General features: G+C 49.7%; 1 protein-coding gene across 1 annotated transcript; it reads right to left on the bottom strand.

Moving 5' to 3' along the window:
* Nucleotides 1-7,711: 7,711 nt before the first annotated feature.
* NEFH (neurofilament heavy chain) lies at nt 7,712-19,896 on the bottom strand. Its single transcript, XM_039462369.2, has 4 exons — nt 18,966-19,896; nt 16,706-16,905; nt 14,069-14,193; nt 7,712-10,059 (listed from the first exon to the last, which is right to left on the bottom strand). The coding sequence occupies exons 1-4, from the start codon at nt 19,837-19,839 to the stop codon at nt 8,301-8,303; spliced, it is 2,958 nt and encodes a 985-aa protein (XP_039318303.2). The 5' UTR covers nt 19,840-19,896; the 3' UTR covers nt 7,712-8,300.
* Between the last annotated feature and the right edge of the window lie 437 nt (nt 19,897-20,333).

Here is a 20,333-nt window from a genome sequence, read left to right as displayed (position 1 = left end):
AAAAATTAGCCGGGTGTGGTGGTGCATAGCTGTCGTCCCAGCTACTCAGGAGGCTAGGGCAGGAGGATCACTTGAACCCAGAATTTAGAGGCTACAGTGAACTATGATCACACAACTGCACTCCAGCTGGGGGACAAAGTGAGACCTTGTCTCAAAATAAATAAATAAAAGGGTTTTTTGTGGATTCTTTGGGATTTTCTATATGTGTGATAATGTAATCTGCAAATAGAGATAGTTTATTTCTTCCTTTCCAATTTGGATGCCTTTTCATTTTCTTGCCTAATTTCACTGGCTAGGACTGCTGGTACTGAAAGTGGACATCTCTGTCTTCTTCCCGATCTTAAGGAAAAAATTTTCAGTCGTTCACCATTGTTTTTTTGTTTTTTGTTTTAGAGACGGGGTCTTGCTCTGTCACCCAGGCTGGAGTGCAGTGGTGCAATCAAAGCTCACTGCAGCCTTGAACTCTAGGTTTCAAGCGATTCTCCCACCTCAGCCTCCCACATACCTGGAACTGTGGGTGCAAGCCATTGTGCCCAGCTCCCCTTCATTTTTTAAGGTAGTGTATTACATTGATTGATTTTCTTTTTTTCTTTCTTTTCTTTTTTTTAAGCTAGAGTCTCACTCTGTTGCCCAAGCTGCGGTGTAATCTTGGCTCACTGCAACCTCCGCCTCCCGGGTTCAAGCGATTCTCCTGCTTCAGCCTTCGAGTAACTGGGACTACAAGCACTTGCCACCACGCCTGGCTAATTTTTTCTCTTTCTTTTTTTATTTTTATTTTTATTTTTTTTATTTTTCAGTAGAGACAGGGTTTTACCATGTTGGTCAGGCTGGTCTCAAGCTCCTAACCTCAAGTAAACCACCCACTGGGATTATAGGCATAAGCTGCCATGCCCAGCATCAAGAATAAGCTTTTTTTTTTTTTTTTTTTTTTTTTTTTTTTTGAGACAATTTCTCACTCTGTTGCCCAAGCTGGAGTGCAATAGCGCGATCTCAGCTCACTGCAACCTCAGCCTCCCAGGTTCAAGCAATTCTCCTGCTTCAGCCTCCCGAGTAGCTGGGAGTACATGCACATGGCAACACGCCCCGCTAATTTTTGTATTTTTAGTAGAGGCGGGTTTTCAGCATGTTGGCCAGGATGGTCTCTTTCTCTTGACCTCGTGATCTACCCGCCTCGGCTTCCCGAAGTGCTGGGATTACCGGTGTGAGCCACCGCGCCTGGCCAAGACTAAGCTTTTAAGGCTTTTGATATATCTTGTTAGATTGCCTTCCTGGAAGCTTTTCATTCCAAGCATTAGTTCCAGAAAGTTCAGGTTTCTCTGCATAGCTGCTAACGCTGGGTATTATCATTCCTTTGGATCTTCTGCTACGTTCACTCCATCCACTGTGGACATTTGTCATTACCAGTGTCCAGGATCCACTCGTTTTTCTCCTGCTAAAAGTACTTCTGTTTTTCTTTGGGAAACTCCCCTCTCAAACTCTCAATTTCAGGCTGAGGGGTCTGACATATTCCCTAGCTCCAGGGATGAGCAGGTGAACTCTGTCAAGCTCATGAGTGTCTCGTGCATTGGCTCAAGAAGGATCACATGACCCTACCAGCCAATGAGAATCAAACCCGGAACTTTTCCTGGAATACTGAACTAGAGTTCTTTTTTCTCCCCTGAGTTTGCTAACTTGGTAGGATATAAGCCCAAAACTTCTGGAGAACACATGGACGTGTTCTGCCTGACTGTAAAGCCTATGCAAAAGGAAGCAGCTGAGAGATGGAGAAATGAGTGACAACTTCCTAGGGAACATCATTTGAGAGTTCCCCTCGATCCAGCCATTCCTGAAGCAATTTAACCTTTTTTTTTTTTTTTTTTTTTTTTTTTTTGAGACAAAGCCTTGCCTTGTCCCCCAGGCTGGAGTGCAATGGCACAATCTCGCCTCACTGCAACCTTCACCTCCCAGGTTCAAGTGGTTGTTCTGCCTCAGCCTTCCAAGTAGCTGGAATTACAGGCATGCACCACCACACCCAGCTAATTTTTGTGTTTTAAGTAGAGACGAGGTCTTCACCAGGTTGACCAGGCTGGTCTTGAACTTCTGACCTCAGGCAATTCTCCCACGTCGGCCTCCCAAGATACTGGGATTACAAGCGTGAGCCATACAAGCGTGAGCCAGTGCACCCAGCTGTGATTCAACCTTCTTGAACTCCTTGGTTATGTGAGCTAATATATTTATCAGCAGCAGCAGCAGCACAGGTAAGTATTTTGCTCAAACTAGTTTGATTCTGTTTTGATCACTTGCAACAGAAATAATGCCGATGATGTGGGGTGCAGTGATTTACACGTGTAATGCCAGCACTTTGGGAGGCTGAGGTGAGTGGATGGCTTGAGTTCAGGAGTTCGAGACCAGCCTGGGAAACATGGTGAAACTCTTTCTCTACCGAAAAGACAAAAATTAGCCATGCATGGTGGTACACATCTGTGGTATCAGCTACTCGGGAGGCTAAGGAGAATGGCTTGAGCCTGAGAGGGGTACGTTGCAGTGCGCCAAGATGGCACCACTGCACTCCAGCCTGGGCAACAGAGCAAGACTCTATCTCAAAAAATAAATATGCCAGGCACGGTGGCTCACGCCTGTAATCCCAGCACTTTGGGAGGCTGAGGTGGGCTGATCACGAGGTTAGGAGTTCAAAACCAGCCTGACAAACATGGTGAAACCCTGTCTCTACGAATAATACAAAAATTAACTTGGCACGGTGGTGTGCACCTGTAATCCCAGCTACTCAGGAGACTGAGGCAGGAGAATCACTTGAACCCAAGAGGCAGAGGTTGCAGTAAGCCAAGATCGTGCCACTGCACTCCAGCCTGGGCTACAGAGTGAGACTCCATCTCAAAAAAAAAAAAAAAAGAAGAAGAAGAAAGAAAAATAAATATATAAATAAATAAATGTAGGTTTTCTAAGTAAGGTTCACCCAGGGAAACTTTATTTTATTCGAGACAGGGTCTCCATCTGTTGCCCAGGGTGGAGTACAGTGGCTTCATCAGAATTTGCTGCAACTTCAAATTCTCAGACTCAAGCTATCCTCCCATCTCAGCCTTTGGGACTCCAGGCACAGGCCACCATGGCCAGCTAATTTTTATTTATTTTAATAGAAATGAGGTCTCACTATGTTAGCCAGGCTGGTCTGAAACTCCTGGGCTCAAGCGCTCGGCCCACCTCAGTCTCCCAAAGTGCTGGGATTATAGGCATGGGCCACCACATCCAGCTGAGATGAGTATTTTTGATCAGTCACACATGCCTTTGTCCCTTTTCCCATCTTTCCCATTTATTTAGCTTACTTTTTGGTATAATCCATATTCGTTGCTTTTGTTGCTATTAGGTAAATACTGTTACCTGTTGAATTGGCTAGTGTATAATAATTACACTTCTTTTTACACATAATTTTTTATTTCTCCTGAGGTTAATGTTTGCCTTCCTTTTATTATTTGTTGTGTTGTCTTTGAAATTGACTAAATATTCCCACAGTCTCCAGCAGTTCAATAGAATACTTTTTTTAATTTTTTCGAGATGGAGTCTTGCTCTGTTGCCCAGGCTGGAGTTCAATGGCTCAATCTTGGCTCACTGAAACCTCCGCCTCTCAGGTTCAAGCGATTCTCCCTGCCTTAGCCTCCCAAGTAGCTGGGACTACAGGTGAACACCACCATGCCTGGCTAATTTTTGTATTTTTAGTAAAGACAGGATTTCACCATGTTGGTCAGGCTGGTCTCAAACTCCTGACCTTGTGATCCACCTACCTAGTGCTGGGATTATAGGCGTGAGCCACTGTTCCTGGTCCAGTAAAAGAGTTTCAATTCAATTTTACCCATGTTCAATCATGTTAATAATTTGTCAGTTTTTTTTTCTCAGAACTTCCCCTCTTCCCCCAGATTCACTCCAATCTGGATAGAGACTGCATAGCTATTGTCCTTCAATTTCTCTTTGTCATAGACCTGAAGAGTCCCTTCTGTCTTATCTGTATAGCCCATTTTCTGTATTCCCAGAGTTTCTATTTCCTGGTTTATGCTCACTTTTTGTTGAAGCATATCCTCCAGTAATTTATAGGAAGTAATTTTGGGGGACTTCTTAAGCCTGAAATTGTCCTTTTTCTACCCTCATGCTTGATTTATGATTTATCAGTATAGGCTTCCAAGCAGTTTCCACCATTGCTGCTGAGAAGTTTGGGGCCATTTTGATTTTTGACCCTGCTTTTTCTTCCCTCTCTCTGGAAGCTCTTAGGAGTCTCTCTACCCTTGGGTTCTGAAATGTCAGGTCCAATTTATGTGGTTCAGATGGGGTCACTCCATTCCTGGGTCTAGAGTTGGGCATGTGACCCAGCAGATCCAGTAAGTGTGTCCCATCCTCCCTGGCCACAGCAGTTAATTTCAGGATGGGCACATGACCCCATCTGCCACTGAGACTTACTTCTCACACTTTGATTTGGACTGTTATGAACAGAATTTGTTTTGTACCTGGAAGACTATAAGCCTATCATAGCTGAGGATCTCCATGAAGAGAAGGCCTTTCTGAAAGAGAAGTTTAGTTATATCTATTTCTGTGTAACAAATTACCCAAAAACTTGGTGACTTCAAACAACAAACATTTATTATTATCCAGGCACGCTTAGCTGGGTGACTCTTCCTTAAGGCCTCTCACAAGGCTGCAATCAGGGTGTTAGATGGCGTTGCAGTCTCATCTGATGGCTCAGCTGGGAAAAATCTGCTTCCATTCTCACTCATGTGGTTATTAGTAGAATTCAGTTTCTTGTTGAATTTAGGACCTCAGTTCCTTACTGGCTATGGGCCAAAGGGCTCCTTCAGTTCCTTACCATGTGGGTGTCTCTTTAGGGCAACTCATAAAGTGGTAGTTGGCTTCCATCAGAGTGAGAGCAAGCAAAACAGAAGCCAGAGTCTTCTTGTAAACTACTCACGGAAATGATATTCCATCATTTTGCCATATGCTAGTTATTAGAACAAATTACTAGGTCAGGCCTACATTGAAGAGGAGGGGATTACAAAAGAGCATAAATAACAGGAAGTGGGAATTGTTGGGAACCATTTTATTATATTAATTTTTAATTTATTTCTTAGAGACAGGGTTTTGCTCTGTCACCTAGGCTGGAGTACAGTGGTAGCAATCATAGCTCTCTGCAACCTTGAACTCCTGGGCACAAGCAATCATCCTGCCTCAGCCTCCTAAGTAGCTGTGACTACAGGCATGCACCACCATGCCAAATAGTTTTTATTGTAGTTGTTAAATATTTGCAGACAGAGTCTGTGTTGCCCAGGCTGGATTCAAACTCCTGGTCTCATGCAATCCTCCTGCCTCAGCTTCCCAAAGTGCTGGGATTACAGGTGCCTGGCCATTGGAGCCTTCTTAGAGGAAGCCTATCACAGAAGCCAATACTGAGGTAAACAGACCTGAGAGCCAAGACGTGACCAAGTCTGGTGACTTCACTTCAGCCTTTGAATGTTGCTTTTTCGGTTTTGTCACTTGCAATATTCTGAAATGTGCTAGAATGACTGCCCAAACATTAGGGGGAACAATTCATCCCGATTTGCCCAGGACTTTCTTGGTTTTAACACTGAAGGTCCTAAATCTTGGGAAACTCCTATATCCCAGGTAAATTGGGACAGTTGACACCTGACACAGTAGTCATTTGATGACCAAAATTAAACCAATGAAGCACCAAAGCAGCTTGCTCAGGATTCTGTGGCATGGTACTATAGAAAACATGGACTCTGGAGTTAAGCTTTGGGTTCAAATTCTGGCACTATCACTAACTAGCTGTGTGGCTCTGGGCAACTCACCTCACAACTCACCTCACCTGTTTTCTCACCAATAAAATAGGCACCAGAATCTCTACGTTGAAAAATGCCCATGTGGACTGGAGGGAATTTATGTAAAAACACGGTTATCTCAACAAATGATACTTTTCATCATTGTAAGTATTTTGAGGTTCTCAACTAACTTTTTTCAGACAAGACACATGGGAATTTCCTGGGTCTTAGATCCCAGTTTGATATTCAGATGCTGTAGCTATGTGCCAGGGCCTGTGGAGGTCTGATTTCCCTAGGGCAGAGCTGCTGGAAAATTAATGCTTAGGTTTTCATAGAGTCACTGGGCATGTTTGATAATGAAGAGCCAGTCAATCAAAGCCATTTCTCTCTCCCTGTTTTTTGGAGAAAATGTCTCACTCTTTCACCCAGGCTGGAGTGCAGTGTGTGATTATAGCTCACCGCAGCTTTAAACTCCTAGGTTAAAATAATCCTTCTACCTCAGCCCCCTAGTAGCTGGGACCACAAGTGTGTGCCCCATACCCAGCTGATTTTCTTTCTCTTTTTTCCTGTATTGCCCAGGCTGGAGTGCAGTGGTGCAATCTCGGCTCATGCAACCTCTGCCTCCCAGGTTCAAGTGATTCTCATCTCTCAGCCTCCCAGGTAGGTGGGATTACAGGCACCTGCCACCATGCCTGGCTAATTTTTTTTTCGAAATGGAGTCTCACTCTGTTGCCAAGGCTGGAGTACAGTGGTGCAATTTGGCTCACTGCAACCTCTGCCCCCGTCAGGTTCAAGCAATTCTCCGGACTCAGCCTCATGAGTAGCTGGAATTACAGGCACCTGCTACTGTGTCCAGCTAACTTTTGTATTTTCAGTAGAGACGGGGTTTCACTGTGTTGGCCAGGCTGGTCTCGAACCCCTGACCTCGTTATCCACCCATCTCAGCCTCCCAAAGTGCTGGGATTATAGGTGTGAATCACTGCGCCTGGCCTGTTTTTTTTTTTTTTTTTTTTTTGAGACAAGAGTCTTGCTCTGTCACTCAGGCTGGAGTACAGTGGCACAATCTTGGCTCACTGCAACCTCTGCCCTTCTGAGTTCAAGTGATTCTCCTGCTTCAGGCTCCCAAGTTGCTAGGATTACAGATGGGCACCACCACACCCAGCTAATTTTTGTTTTTCAGTAGAGATAGAGTTTTGCCATGTTGGCCAGGCTGGTCTTAAACTCCTGACCTCAAGTGATCCACCTGCCTCAGCCTCCCAAAGTGCTGGGATTACAGGCGTGAGCCACTGTGCCCAGCCAATTTTTGTGTTTTCAGTAGAGACAGGGATTCACCATGTTGGCCAGGCTGGTCTCAAACTCCTAACCTCAAGTGATCCACCATCTCAGCCTCCCAAAATGCTGGGATTACAGGCAAAAGCTACCATGCCCAAACCAAGCTAATACTAAAAAAAAAAAAAAAAAAAAAAAAAAAAAAAAAAAAAAAAACTTTTTTTGATATGGGGTCTCACTATGTTGCCTAGGCTGCCTGGGCTCAAGCGATCCTCCCACTTTGGCCTCCCAAAGTGTTGGCCTCATTGGCATGAGCCATCATGTCCTGCTGGAGTGTGTACTTTTATAATGTTCCCAAGTGATGCTGATGAAGGCAGTCCACAGACCACACTAAGAAACCAGACACAAGGCCACCTGCCTATGATCATAAAAATAAAGCCCCTAGCAGTGTTGGGATTACAGGCGTGAGCCTGCTACATGGTTTGTGCCCAGGAAATAGCACCAGAGAGACCATGCAAGTCACTCTAGACCCACAAGAGAACTGATGCTCGCTCAGTCCCATGCAGTCTTGGGTGTCACATACAGACCTCCCCTGCTCTGCCCCTAGCCTTCCCAGGGGAAGAGAATAAATAACAGTGGCAACATTTTCATTTTATAAGCACTTGGTTTTATTGCACAGAAGCAATTGAAAGTGGAATCCAGTGGAAAGTGCGCCCTGGCATAATTCAGTGGCCAGTGCCCAGCCCCACCTGGGTCGCTCTTCCAGAATAGAGAGCTCTGGGCAAGGGCTTGACCACTCCTTTGGAAAACAGAAGGCATTTGGGAATAGGTTAAGACATCTCAAGCATAATGTGTTCTAACTGCTCATTCATTATTGCGGTCATCTGTCAGTTGCACATAGAGGCAATAAATGCACTTATTTGGAAAGGGGGGGCAGTTCTTATAGTCAAGTGTTTAAGTGTGGCATTCGGCATATATCACATTCAGCTACATAAGCTATCATAACATAATTGTCCATCACCTGGGGAGGGTGTGGGGGCAGGGGGCTGGAAGTGCCCTCTCTTGCTAACATACTGCTAACAGAAATTCCTGTTTGAAGAAGGAGGCCCCGTCATCTTAGCAGTTTCTTCTTACATAAAGAGAGGAAAAGTGAAAATTACGTTACTCTGATCCTTGAGCTCCGGGACCCTTCTGAGTCTCTTTGGCTGCTCCAGACGTTTCTTCCTCCACGCCTTACTTCCCCTTGGCGGCTTTGTCTTCTGTGGCCTTCTCTGGAGGCCTGCTGTCTTTTTGGTCTGTGCTGGAGGATTTTTCAGCCTTTTCCGCCTTCGGTTTGCTGGGCTCCTTTGAGAGGGTCTTGTCATCCTCCTTGGCTCTGGCCTCTGTCTTGGGTTTCTCGTCAGGCTTCTTGGCCTCGCTGGCCTGCTCCTCCTTGCTGTCTTTTTTCTCCGGTGCTGCCGCGGCCGCCTCCTTCTCTGCTGGTTTGCTGGGTTCCTTGGCCTTGGCATCATCTGGTTCTTTCTTGGCCACCTCTGTCTTCTCTTTGGGTTTAGCGTCTTCCTTCACCGCCGCCTTGGCAGGAGCCTCCTTCTCTGGGGTGGCTGCCTTTTTCTTATCTTCAGCCTCTTCCTTTTTGGCTTCGCCTTTGGATTCTTTGGGCTTTTCAACGGCAGGTTCCTTCTTCTCCACCTCAGGCTTTGCAGCCTCCTTCTTGGGTGCCTCCTCTTTCTTGCTGTCCTTCTCCGTTTTTGGTGTGGTGGGAGCTTTCTCTTCTTCTGCCTTCTTTGGGGGCTCTTTGACTTTCACCTCCTGGGGCTTCTCCTCCTTCACTGGGGACTTCACCTCTTCCTTCTTTGGGATCTCCTTCTCAGGGGCCTTGGCATCCTCCTTCAGGGGAGACTTCGCCTTCTCTGGGGACTTGACCTCCTCCTTGACAGGGCTTTTGGCCTTTTCGGGGGATTTGTCTGCAGGGGACTTTGCTTCCTCCTTTGCTGGGGTCTTAGCTTCTGGAGACTTCACATCAGGAGTCTTGGCCTTCTCAGGGGACTTCGCTTCTTCCTTCACTGGGGACTTGGCCTTCTCGGGGGACTTCGCTTCTTCCTTCACTGGGGACTTGGCCTTCTCAGGGGACTTTGCTTCCTCCTTCACTGGGGACTTGGCCTTCTCAGGGGACTTCACTTCTTCCTTCACTGGGGACTTGGCCTTCTCGGGGGACTTTGCTTCCTCCTTCACTGGGGACTTGGCCTTCTCGGGGGACTTTGCTTCCTCCTTCACTGGGGATTTGGCCTCAGCCGGTGACTTTGCCTCTTCCTTCGCTGGGGACTTGGCCTTCTCTGGAGACTTGGCCTCTACTGGTGACTTTGCCTCTTCCTTTGCTGGGGACTTGGCCTTCTCGGGGGACTTGACCTCAGCTGGAGATTTTGCTTCCTCTTCCTTTGCTGGAGACTTGGGCTCAGCCGGTGACTTTGCCTCTTCCTTCGCTGGGGACTTGGCCTTCTCTGGAGACTTGGCCTCTACTGGTGACTTTGCCTCTTCCTTTGCCGGGGACTTGGCCTTCTCGGGGGACTTGGCCTCAGCTGGAGATTTTGCTTCCTCTTTCTCTGGGGACTTGGCCTCAGCTGGTGACTTTGCCTCTTCCTTCGCCGGGGACTTGGCTTCCTTCTCTGGGGATGCGGCCTCTTCTGCTGGGGGAGACTTTACTTCTTCTCCTCCCCGTGCTGCCTCCTCCTCTTCAGCCCCTTCTTCCTCCTTGCCCTCCTCCTCTTTGACCTCTTTCTCTTCTTCTTCGGTCACTTCTTCGGTCACTTGGGTCTCCTCCGTCTGTTCCTCCACAATCACAGTTTCTTTCTCAGACTTCTCTACCACTTTGATCTTCTCTTCGCTTTTGACCTTTATGTGAGTGGGCACAGAGGGAATTTTGGGGAGTCCTTCCGAAAGTGAGAAAGGAACTGGGCCAAAGCCAATCCGACACTCTTCACCTTCCAGGAGTTTTCTGCAGGATGCATAATGGAACACATTACTCTAAACTCAGAACAAATGTACTGCTTGGGTTCTTCCTAGATTATCCTGAAGGTCATTGACATCAAATGATATGGCTTTTGGTGGAACAGGAATATTAACAGTGAGCATTCTGAGACTGGAGAAGGTCACTTGGCAAATCATCCCAGTGACCACCCAGAATGTGTACCCCAGTGGGACTGTTTTTTTTTTTTTTTTTTTTGAAACAGGGTCTCACTCTGTTGCCCAGGCTGGAGCAACTAGTCTTCTTCAATGCAACTGAGGTTTTGAAATAAAGGCCGGGCGCGGTGGCTCAAGCCTGTAATCCCAGCACTTTGGGAGGCCGAGGCGGGTGGATCACAAGGTCAAGAGATCGAGACCATCCTGGTCAACATGGTGAAACCCTGTCTCTGCTAAAAATACAAAAAATTAGCTGGGCATGGTGGCGCCTGCCTGTAATCCCAGCTACTCAGGAGGCTGAGGCAGGAGAATTGCCTGAACCCAGAAGGCAGAGGTTGCGGTGAGCCGAGATCACGCCATTGCACTCCAGCCTGGGTAACAAGAGCGAAACTCCAAACTCCGTCTCAAAAAAAAAAAAAAAAAAAAAGAAAAGGTTTTGAAATAAAACAACTTTTGAAGTAAAACAACTTCTGCTCCCTAAAAAAATGGCCAAGAGAAAGCTCCTAAATAAATTTCACAAAAGTTAAATGTATTATCCCTCAAACTGAAATATTATTCAGGAGACCCCTGGGAGCTTGAGCAAACAATCCCCCTTTTATCAATCTGGGTTTAAGAGGTCTTAGAATGCTTCCACATTTGAATCACGAGGGTCTCCTGTACCCCATATTACCATCTTTTGAGTTTTAGGAATAGGGTAGAGGCTAGTTTCCCCTCTCGGCTTTGCTCCTCACTAGATGGGCGACCTTGGCCAAGACATACAAACTCTTTGGGCCTCAATTTCCTGATCGGAAAAAGAAGGTCATTAGCATCTCTCGGCCAGAGGGTTGTTTCAGTGAGAGAATGAATGGAAAAGACTTGGCAGAGTACCTGTCTCAGAGTCACTGTGGGGGTTACCACCTCAGACCAGTTCTTCCCAGATGACCGGGGATCTCATCAAAATGCAGATTCTGATTCAGCAGGTCTGGGGCGGAGCCTGAGAGTCTGTCTTTGTTGTTGTTGTTGAGACAGGGTTTCACTCTATCACCCAGGCTGGAGTGCGGTGGTATAATCATAGCTCACAGCAGCCTCGAACTCCTGGGCTCAGGTGATCCTCCCACCTCCCATGTCAGTCTCCCAAATAGTTGGGACTAAAGGCATGTTGCATTAAACCCATCTTTTTTTTTTTTTTTCCCCAAAGTGCTGGGATTACAAGTATGAGCCACTACACCCAACAGAGAGACTATCTTTCTAATAAGCTCTGGAATGATGCCGGTTGCGCTGTTCATGTGCCATGCTTTGAGCTGCAAGATTACAGATGAGGGCCAAGAGGTAGGAAGCCATTATTGGGACAGGTCCTTGGGTGATCAGTCCTGCTCCTTAGCCCTGCTCCTCCAGGTCTTATTCCTCAGACTGGCTTTCTCAAGGCTGCCATTGACTAAGGGCTCCCTCTCTTGCAGCCCAGTGATACCTGTGCTTCCTGGATTAGCTTGGGAACAGGATGAGCTCTTCTTCCTGACAACCCTATGACATGGATGCTCTTTTTTTTTTTTTTTTTTTTTTTTTGAGACGGAGTTTCGCTCTTGTTACCCAGGCTGGAGTGCAATGGCGCGATCTCGGCTCACCACAACCTCCGCCTCCTGGGTTCAGGCAATTCTCCTGCCTCAGCCTCCTGAGTAGCTGGGATTATAGGCACGCACCACCATGCCCAGCTAATTTTTTGTATTTTTAGTAGAGACGGGGTTTCACCATGTTGACCAGGTTGGTCTCGATCTCTCGACCTCGTGATCCACCCGCCTCGGCCTCCCAAAGTGCTGGGATTACAGGCTTGAGCCACCGCGCCCGGCCGACATGGATGCTCTTATTATCATCTCCACTTTATTTCCCCAAGAAATGAATGCTTGCTGTATTCCCAACACTTTGGGAAGCCGAGGCAGGTGGAACACTTGAGGTCAGGAGTTCAAGACTAGCCTGGCCAACATGGTGAAACCGTGTCTCTACTAAAAATACAAAAATTAGGCTGGGCAGTGGCTCACGCCTGTAATCCCAGCACTTTGGGAGGCTGAGGTGGGCAGATCACGAAGTCAAGAGATTGAAACCATCCTGGCCAACATGGTGAAACCCTGTCTCTACTAAAATACAAAAAAAAAAAATTTAGCTGGGCGTGGTTATGCATGCCTGTAGTCCCAGCTACTCGGGAGGCTGAGGCAGGGGAATCACTTGAACCCAAGAGGCAGAGGTTGCAGTGAGCTGAGATCATGCCACTGCACTCCAGTCTGGCAACAGAGCGAGACTCTATCTCAAAAAAAAAAAAAAAAAAAAAAAAATTAGCTGACTCTGGTGGCACACACCTCTAATCCCAGCTACTTGCGAGGCTGAGGCAGGAGAATCACTTGAACTCAGGAGGCAGAAGTTACAGTGAGCAGAGCAAAGAAACTCTAAAGGATAGAGTTTTAAAGGCCCCTGACAACTCAAGCACCTCTTTTGCCTCCAAAGCAGGCCTCTGACTGGCTGGATTTGGAGAGGGGATGAGGAACTTCCACCCTTCGAAATCATTTCAGAATGAAAGTCACTCTCAAGACTCATTGGCTGGGCTCAGTGGCTCACACCTGTAATCCCAGCACTTTGGGAGGCTGCAGTGGGTGGACCACCCAAGGTTAGGAGCTGAAGACCAGCCTGGCTAACATGGTAAAACCTGGTCTTTACAAAAAATATAAAAATTAGCTGAGTGTGGTGGCGTGCATCTGTAATCCCAGCTACTTGGGAGGCTCAGGCAGGAGAATCACTTGAACCCAGGAGAGAGAGTTGGCAGTGAGCCAAGATTGCGCTGCTGCACTCCAACCTGGGTGACAGTGAGACTCCATCTCAAAAAAAAAAAGACTCATGTCTCACAAAGTAAACAGTGGCTGCCAGGGGCTGAGGGAAGGAGAGAATGATAATGATGGTTTCACGGGTATGGAGTTTCAGTTTGGGATAATGAAAACAGTTCTGGAGACAGACGATGGTGATGGCTGCACAGTAACATCAATGTACTTAATATCATGGAACCATCTACTCAAAACGGTTATATGGGGCTGGGCGTGGTGGCTCACGCCTGCAATCCCAACACTTTGGGAGGCTGAGGTGGGCAAATGGCTTGAGACCATGAGTTCGAGACCAGCCTGGCCAACATGGTGAAACCCCGTTTCCACTAAAAAAATATATAAAAATAAGCCAGGTGTGATGGCAGGCACCTGTAATCCTAACTTCTCAGGAGGCTGAGGCACAGGAATCACTTGAACCTGGGAGGGAGAGGTTGCAATGAGCAGAGATCGTACCACTGCACTCCAGCCTGGGCAACACAGTAAGACTCTGTCTCAAAAAAATAAATAAATAGGCCAGGCACAATGGCTAACGCCTGTAATCCCAGCACTTTGGGAGACCGAGGCAGGCAGATCACAAGGTCAAAAGTTCGAGACCAGTCTGGCTAACATGGTGAAACCCTGTAGTTACTAAAATACAAAAATTAGCCGGGTGTGGTGGCACGCGCCTGTAATCCCAGCTACTCAGGAGGCTGAGGCAGGAGAATCACTTGAACCTGGGAGGCAGAGGTTGCAGTGAACTGAGATCATGCCACTGCACTCCAGCCTGGCAACAGAGCAAGACTTCATCTTAAAAATAAATAAATAAATAAATAAAATAAATTGGTTCAATGGTAAATTTTATATTATGTCTATTTTGCTGAAATTTTAAAAGACTTTTGTCCCTAAGACAGGTAGGCTGCCTAAACAGGGGTTTGAAACCCAAGGCTTAGCATCTGGTAGGAACACAAGGTTTCTCCACCATGTGACGGCCCCTGTGCACCTCACCTGTAAGCGGCTATCTCTATATCCAGAGCCATCTTGACATTGAGCAGGTCCTGGTATTCTCGCAGCTGGGCTGCCATCTCCCACTTGGTGTTCCTCAGCTCGGCGTCCAGCTGCTGAATGGCTTCCTGGGGAGGAGAGGTGATACATGTCACATGCCAGCCAGAGCCTGGCCCTCAGTACCAGGAAAGCTGCGGCGGGCTGTGCAACCCCAGAGCAGGCCCGTCCAGCCAGGCTCACTGGGGCCAACCCCTACTGTGTCAGAGCTGTAAGGTCCTCAGTAGTCGACATGAAACAATCTGGAGCAAAAATCCTGCTGAATAATGACCTTAGCCTGGGAAAGGTCTGGAATGAAATTCATCAGATGTCAACAGTGGTTATTGCTGGTTTGGTTGGCAGGATAATGGGAGAACTTTTGGAGATCTTGAACTTAGAAAATGCTCAGTGAGGATGGGAGTGGTGGCTCATGCCTGTATTCCCAACACTTTGGGAAGGTGAGGCGGGCGGATCACTTGAGTTCAAGAGTTCGAGACTAGCCTGGCCAACATGGTGAAACCCTGTCTTTACTAAAAATACAAAAATTAGCTGAGTGTGGTGGCGCATGTCTGTAATCCCAGCTACTTGAGAGGCTGAGGGCAGGAGAATTGCTTGAACTCAGGAGGTGGAGGTTACAGTGAGCTGAGATCGCACCACTGTACTCCAGCCTGGGCAACATGGCAAGACTCTGGTGGTTCACACCTGTAATCTCAGCATTTTGGGAGGCCAAGGCAGGAGGATGGCTTCAGCCCAGGAGTTTGAGACCAGCCTGGGGAACACAGTGAGACCTCATCTCTAGAAAAAAGTTAAATAATTAGCTGGGCATGGTAATGTACACCTGTAGTCCCAGCTACTCAGGAGGCTGAGGCAGGAGGATCACTTGAGCCCAGGAGTTCAAGGCTGCAGTGAGCTATGATCTCGCTGCTGCACTCTGGCCTGGGCTACAGAGCAAGACTGTGTCTCAAAAAAGAAGCTAAAAAAAAGCACAGTGGAAGCAGGGCCTTGTCTGCTTTTGCTCCTGTCTTTCCCCGGTGAGCCACAGTGTCCGCCACATAGTTAGCGTCTGGTAAGCACTGATGACTGAGACGACACTCAAACTTGAAACTTGGTCCTGGGATTTGGGGAGACTTGAAATTTCTCGCCCAACCCGAGGCCCACTGTAGCCACCGTTTAATGTGAATTGTTATGGCTAATTTTATCGTCTCTTCTTTTTTCTCGATTTTCTAATTATTCTATAATCACTATATATTATATATTACTTGCATGCTAAGTTCTTAGAAAGTAGTACTTTCTCTCACCAGTTATCTTTATTTTTATTTTTTACTTTTTGAGACAGACTCTTACTCTGTTGCCCAGGCTGGAGTGCAGTGGCACCATCTCGGCTCACTGTAACCCCTGACTCCTGGGCACAAGAGATTCTCGTGCCTCAGCCTCCTGAGTAGCTGGGACTTCCTGGGGAGGAGAGGTGATACATGTGATACAGAGGTGATACAGGCGCACGCTACCACACCCGGCTAACTTTTTTGTATTTTTGTATTTTTTATTTATTTATTTTTGAGACGGAGTCTCACTCTGTCGCCCAGTCTGGAGTGCAGTGGCATGATCTCGGCTCATTGCAACCTCTGCCTCTGGGTTCAAGTGATTCTCCTTCCTCAGCCTCCCTAGTAGCTGAGATTACAGGTGTGAGCCATCACGCTTGGCTGATTTTTGTATTTTTAGTAAAGATAGGGTTTCACCGTATTGCCCAGGCTGTTCTCAAACTCCCAGCCTGAAGTGATCTGCCTGCCTTGGCCTCCCAAAGTGCTGGGATTACAGACATGAGCCACCATGCCTGGCCACTAGTTATCTTTAAAAGGAAGAATCTGCCAAGGCCTTCCCCTGGCCACCCAAAGACACTGGTTGCTGTTTACCAAATGTCCATTGTGACCAAGACCGAGCTAGTGAGTGGCAGAGCTGGGATTCAGATCTAGAAAGAATCGAATGTCGAAGACCATGCCAAGCTCATTCACAAGTACACTAATCTCATTTAAAGTCTATCTCTTGAGGCCAGGCGCAGTGGCTCACCAGTAATCCCAGCACTTTGGAGGCCAAGGCAGGAGGACTGCCTGCACCCAGGAGTTTGAGACCAGACTAGCTAGCATAGTGAAACCCCATCTGTACTAAAAATACAAAAATCAGCCATGTGTGGTGGCACACGCCTGTAGTCCCAGCTACTTGGGAAGCTGAGGCACAAGAATCTTTTGAGCCCAGGAGGTAGAGGTTGCAGTGAGCGGAGATCATGCAACTGCACTCCAAACTGGGCAACAGAGTGAGACTCCATCTCAAAATAAATATATAAATAAATAAAAGTGTATCTCTTTAATCTTTCCAGCTCTGCAAGGCACACTTATTATTATTATTATTATTTTTTAATTGTTGGAAAGGAATTTGGATTCAGACAATTAGATAACTTTCCTAGGCTCACGCAGCTGGAAAGTGCTGGTATGTCTGACTCCAAGGGCCACAGTCTTAACCACTACAACCCTACTCAGTGAGGGGCAGTCACTCGTCCAGGGTTACCCAGTCAGGTAAGGCAGTGTGACCATGTGCCTTGCCCCTGCCCACCTGGTAGGAGGCAATGTCAGCCTGATGACGGTCCTCCAGCTCGGAGCGCTGCCTCTCCAGGGAGTCCTTGGTGCTCTTCAGTGCCTCCAGCTCTGTAGTCCTGGCCTGCAGCTGACGCCGGTACTCAGTTATCTCCTCCTGCGCTGAGCGCATGGCGTCTGTATTCACCTTGGCTGCCTCTGACAGTCGGTCCAGCCTCACTGGGGGAGAAGGGAGCAGGGCACAGGGTTAGACACATCTGGATTTGGGTTCTAACGTCCGGACTTTGAAGGTGACACACATGGATTGGCCTGCTGGGTGCCAGGTACCATCCTGGCTGCTTGACTCACTCTGTCCTGTGAGATAAAGGCAAGTGACTACTCCCCAAGGCCACCCAGCCAGTGAGTGGCAGAGCTGGGACTCAAATCCCCAAAGATCAGGCTCTGTCTCCCCCAGTGTGGGATCCCAAAACTGGGCAGGGCAGAGGAAACCCAGGTCCTAATGCCTGGTCCAGCTTCCTAGCAAGGGCCTGGCAGTGTTGGGGGTTCAGATGTGATACCTGGCCCCTGGGGCTTAACACTGAGTTGGAGGCTGGAGGCTTGTGGCTTGTAACATTTAGGAGATAGGAAGGTACGGTGAGCAATCAGGTCACCTTCCAGCCTTCCTTACAAGTTTTCGTGAAGAGTCCAAGGTCACTGCAGAGCCTGAGGCCTGGGTGCCAGCCCTTCTGTCCCTTTCTCCCCCTAGCTGGGCACTGCCCTTGAGCAATGGTAGCCACACCCGGCCCCTGCCAACAACCAGCTCCTGGTTCCCAGGAAACCTTCCAGGGGCAGTGGAGGTCTGGAAACTGGCCTCTAGCTCCTGAAAGTGAGCATCCTAAATCCCCAGATAAGTGGCACCCAGGACATAAGTCTTGTTGGAGAGGGAGAAAGGAAGGAAGCCAGCTGAGTAAGCCAGTAAAATCCTGGGATGCGGCCAGGCGCGGTGGCTCACGTCCGTAATTCCAGCACTTTGGGAGGCTGAGGCAGGCAGATCACCTGAGGTAGGGAGTTCAAGACCAGCCTGACCGACATGGAGAAACCCTGTCTCTACTAAAAATACGGAAAAAAAAAAAAAAAAAATCCTGGGACTCCTGCCCCTATGACTGGCAAACCCAAAAGAGGTTTGCGCAGGGACGAGCCTTGCTGCGGGGATGGAGGAGGGGATGGTAAGGTTCTGCTCTGCAGAGGAGTGGAAAAGGAACAGAAAAAGCTAAGCATCCAAACCCCAGCTTGCCTGGCTTTCCCTGCTAGTGCTGGCAAAGACTTAGAAACCATCAAGGTGGTTAAGGATTCTCAACTATCGTAGATCACAGACCCATTTGAAAATCACTGAAGCCTCTGCCCTGTCTCCCAAAAACACCACAAAGTTTTATAAACAGTTTCGTGAGAGATCAAGGAACTCCCCGGATTAAGTAGCCCAGTTGGTATACCCCACTCTTTCAACTCAACAAGAAATGAAAATCAGAGAGGGCAAGTGTTGATCAAGGTCACTCAGCAGCCGCTGGGCACAGCCTCAGGCAGTGCAATCTAGCTGACGCAGGGCTGCAAGGAGTTGGGGGAGGGGCAGACTTGGGAGGCTCCCAGCTTCCCTAAAGGAGAAAGGGTACATTAAAACATGAAAGGGCCCACGTGCCACTTCGGCCACAGGCAATTGATTGTGGTAATGGTTCCCCCTAGTAAGAAAGGATGCGAAAAGGTCCTGCTCCACCCCACGTGGAAGATTAAAGTAGGGAGGTTAAGCACTGAGCGGGTAGAAGGGAGGAGCCTGGTAGGGGTAAGAGGAATAGGGTTCCCTGCAGGGTGCAGGAGAGGGGACGGCAGCGTTGGCGGGGAAGGCTTGCCACTTATAAGGGCTAAGAGTCTCTGGCGCTTGCAGACCGGAATCGTACACCACTTTGGAGCTATAGAGGAAACTTGCTTTGTTCTTGACAGGGGAGGGACCTCAGAATGGGGTCGCCCAAGCTTAGGGTAGAGAGCAGTGGGGCGCCCAAAGTTAAAGTACAGCCATAAAGAACCTGGAAAAGGGCAACCGAAGGACAACCCAGAGTTGGGGCATCCCACAAGAGACCCAGAGTAAAATCGTGATTTAACTAGCGGTATGCACTTCTCAAAGAGAAGTTGAGCGCGCGACTCTACACGCAGTCCTGCAGCGCCCCCTCGGGTCCCACCGCCCGGACGCTCGCTGCGGGGTCAGCGGGGGGGGGGGGTGCCCCTCCCCACCCCGCCGCGCGCCTGCGCACCTCGGAACCACTCCTCGGACTGCAGCGTGCTCTGCACCGCGTGGCCTTCAAGCTGCGCGCGGATCTCGCGCAGCGCCGACGTCACGTCGCACTTGAGGGCGTCGCGCGCCTCGGCCTGTACCTGCGCCTGCGCGGCGCCGCAGCCCTGGATCTGGCCGAGCAGCTCGCCCACCTCCTCCTGGTGGTGGCGCCGCAGGTAGCCACATTCCTCCTGCAGCGCCTGCGCCTTCTTCTGCAGTTCCACGCGCGCCGCGTCTGCCTCCTGCGCGAAGCGCGCGAGCGCGCGGGCCGCCGCTTCGGCCTCCTCGCGCTGCCGGGCCTCGTCGTCGAGGCGCTGGCGCACGTGCGCGATGTCCTCGAGCAGGTGCTCCTGCTCCAGGCGCAGCTGACCGCGCGCCGCGCCCAGGCGCAGCACCGCGCCGCGCATCTCGCGGACCTCGCGCTCGTACAGCTCGCCCATTGCGGCGCGGCCCGCCTGCTGCTGCCGCAGCGCCGCCGCCTCGCCTTCCAGGCTGCGGTTGTGCGCCTCCAGCTGCCGCACTTTGTCGATGTAGCCCGCGAAGCGGTCGTTCAGCGCCTGCAGCTGCTCCTTCTCACTGCGCGCCGTGGCCGCCGCCACCACGCAGCCCTCCGGCCCGTTGCTCAGCGTGTCCAGCGAGTCGGTGCTCGAGGCGCCGCGGAAGCGGCTGGGCGAGGCGGACACGGAGCTCACAGACGTCCGCGTCCACGAGTGGAAGCCGCTGGAGGAGCCGGCGGCCGAGCGCGTCCCGCCTGCGCCGCCCTTTCGGGCCAGCGCGTAGTGGAGGCTGCCGCCGCCGTGCAGCGGCGCGAACGGGGCGCCCAGCAGCGCATCCGCGCCGCCGAAGCTCATCATGGCCAGAGCAGGTGCGCGGGGCCGGGGCGGGACGGGAGGCACTGCGGCAGCACCGGGGCGCCGGCCCTTTTATAGCCACCGCGGCCGGGTCCAACCCCTTGGCAGTGAGGGGGTGGGGAGGAGGGCCCCGCCCTCTCCGCCTCCTCCCCTGCGGGCCCCCGGCCGACCGGCTCCGCCGCAGTGAGAGGGGCGGGGCAGGGGACCGAGGAGGGAGAGGGAATCGACGCTGCGTCAGAGGAGACCCCCGAGGTCGGGGCAGCGGGCAGAGGACTCCCGGAGGGGGCCAGTGAGGACCCCCGGGTGCGGGTCCGAAGATCCTGAGAGTGTGCTCGAAATAAGAAAGGGGACCTGGAACAGTGAGAGGACAAGGAGACCTGATGGGAATAGGGGCAGAGTGCCCTCGGGATGGGGCAATGGAAGATTGCAGTCATTAGGATGAGGGGATCCTTGTGTAAGAGAAGACACGAGGCTTTCCGAATAGTTAGAGAGGCCCT

This window comes from Saimiri boliviensis, chromosome 21, assembly GCF_048565385.1.
Source record: "Saimiri boliviensis isolate mSaiBol1 chromosome 21, mSaiBol1.pri, whole genome shotgun sequence".
Taxonomy (NCBI): domain Eukaryota; kingdom Metazoa; phylum Chordata; class Mammalia; order Primates; family Cebidae; genus Saimiri; species Saimiri boliviensis.
This window is presented reverse-complemented; position numbering and strand designations above follow the sequence as displayed.

Coding starts and splice junctions, on each gene's coding strand:
- NEFH (XM_039462369.2), bottom strand. CDS start 19,839: ATGATGAGCTTCGGCGGCGCGGATGCGCTGCTGGGCGCCCCGTTCGCG. Junction 14,194..16,705: donor CTGACATTGCCTCCTACCAG/GTGGGCAGGGGC, acceptor TCTCCTCCCCAG/GAAGCCATTCAGCAGCTGGA. Junction 10,060..14,068: donor ATAGAGATAGCCGCTTACAG/GTGAGGTGCACA, acceptor TGCATCCTGCAG/AAAACTCCTGGAAGGTGAAG.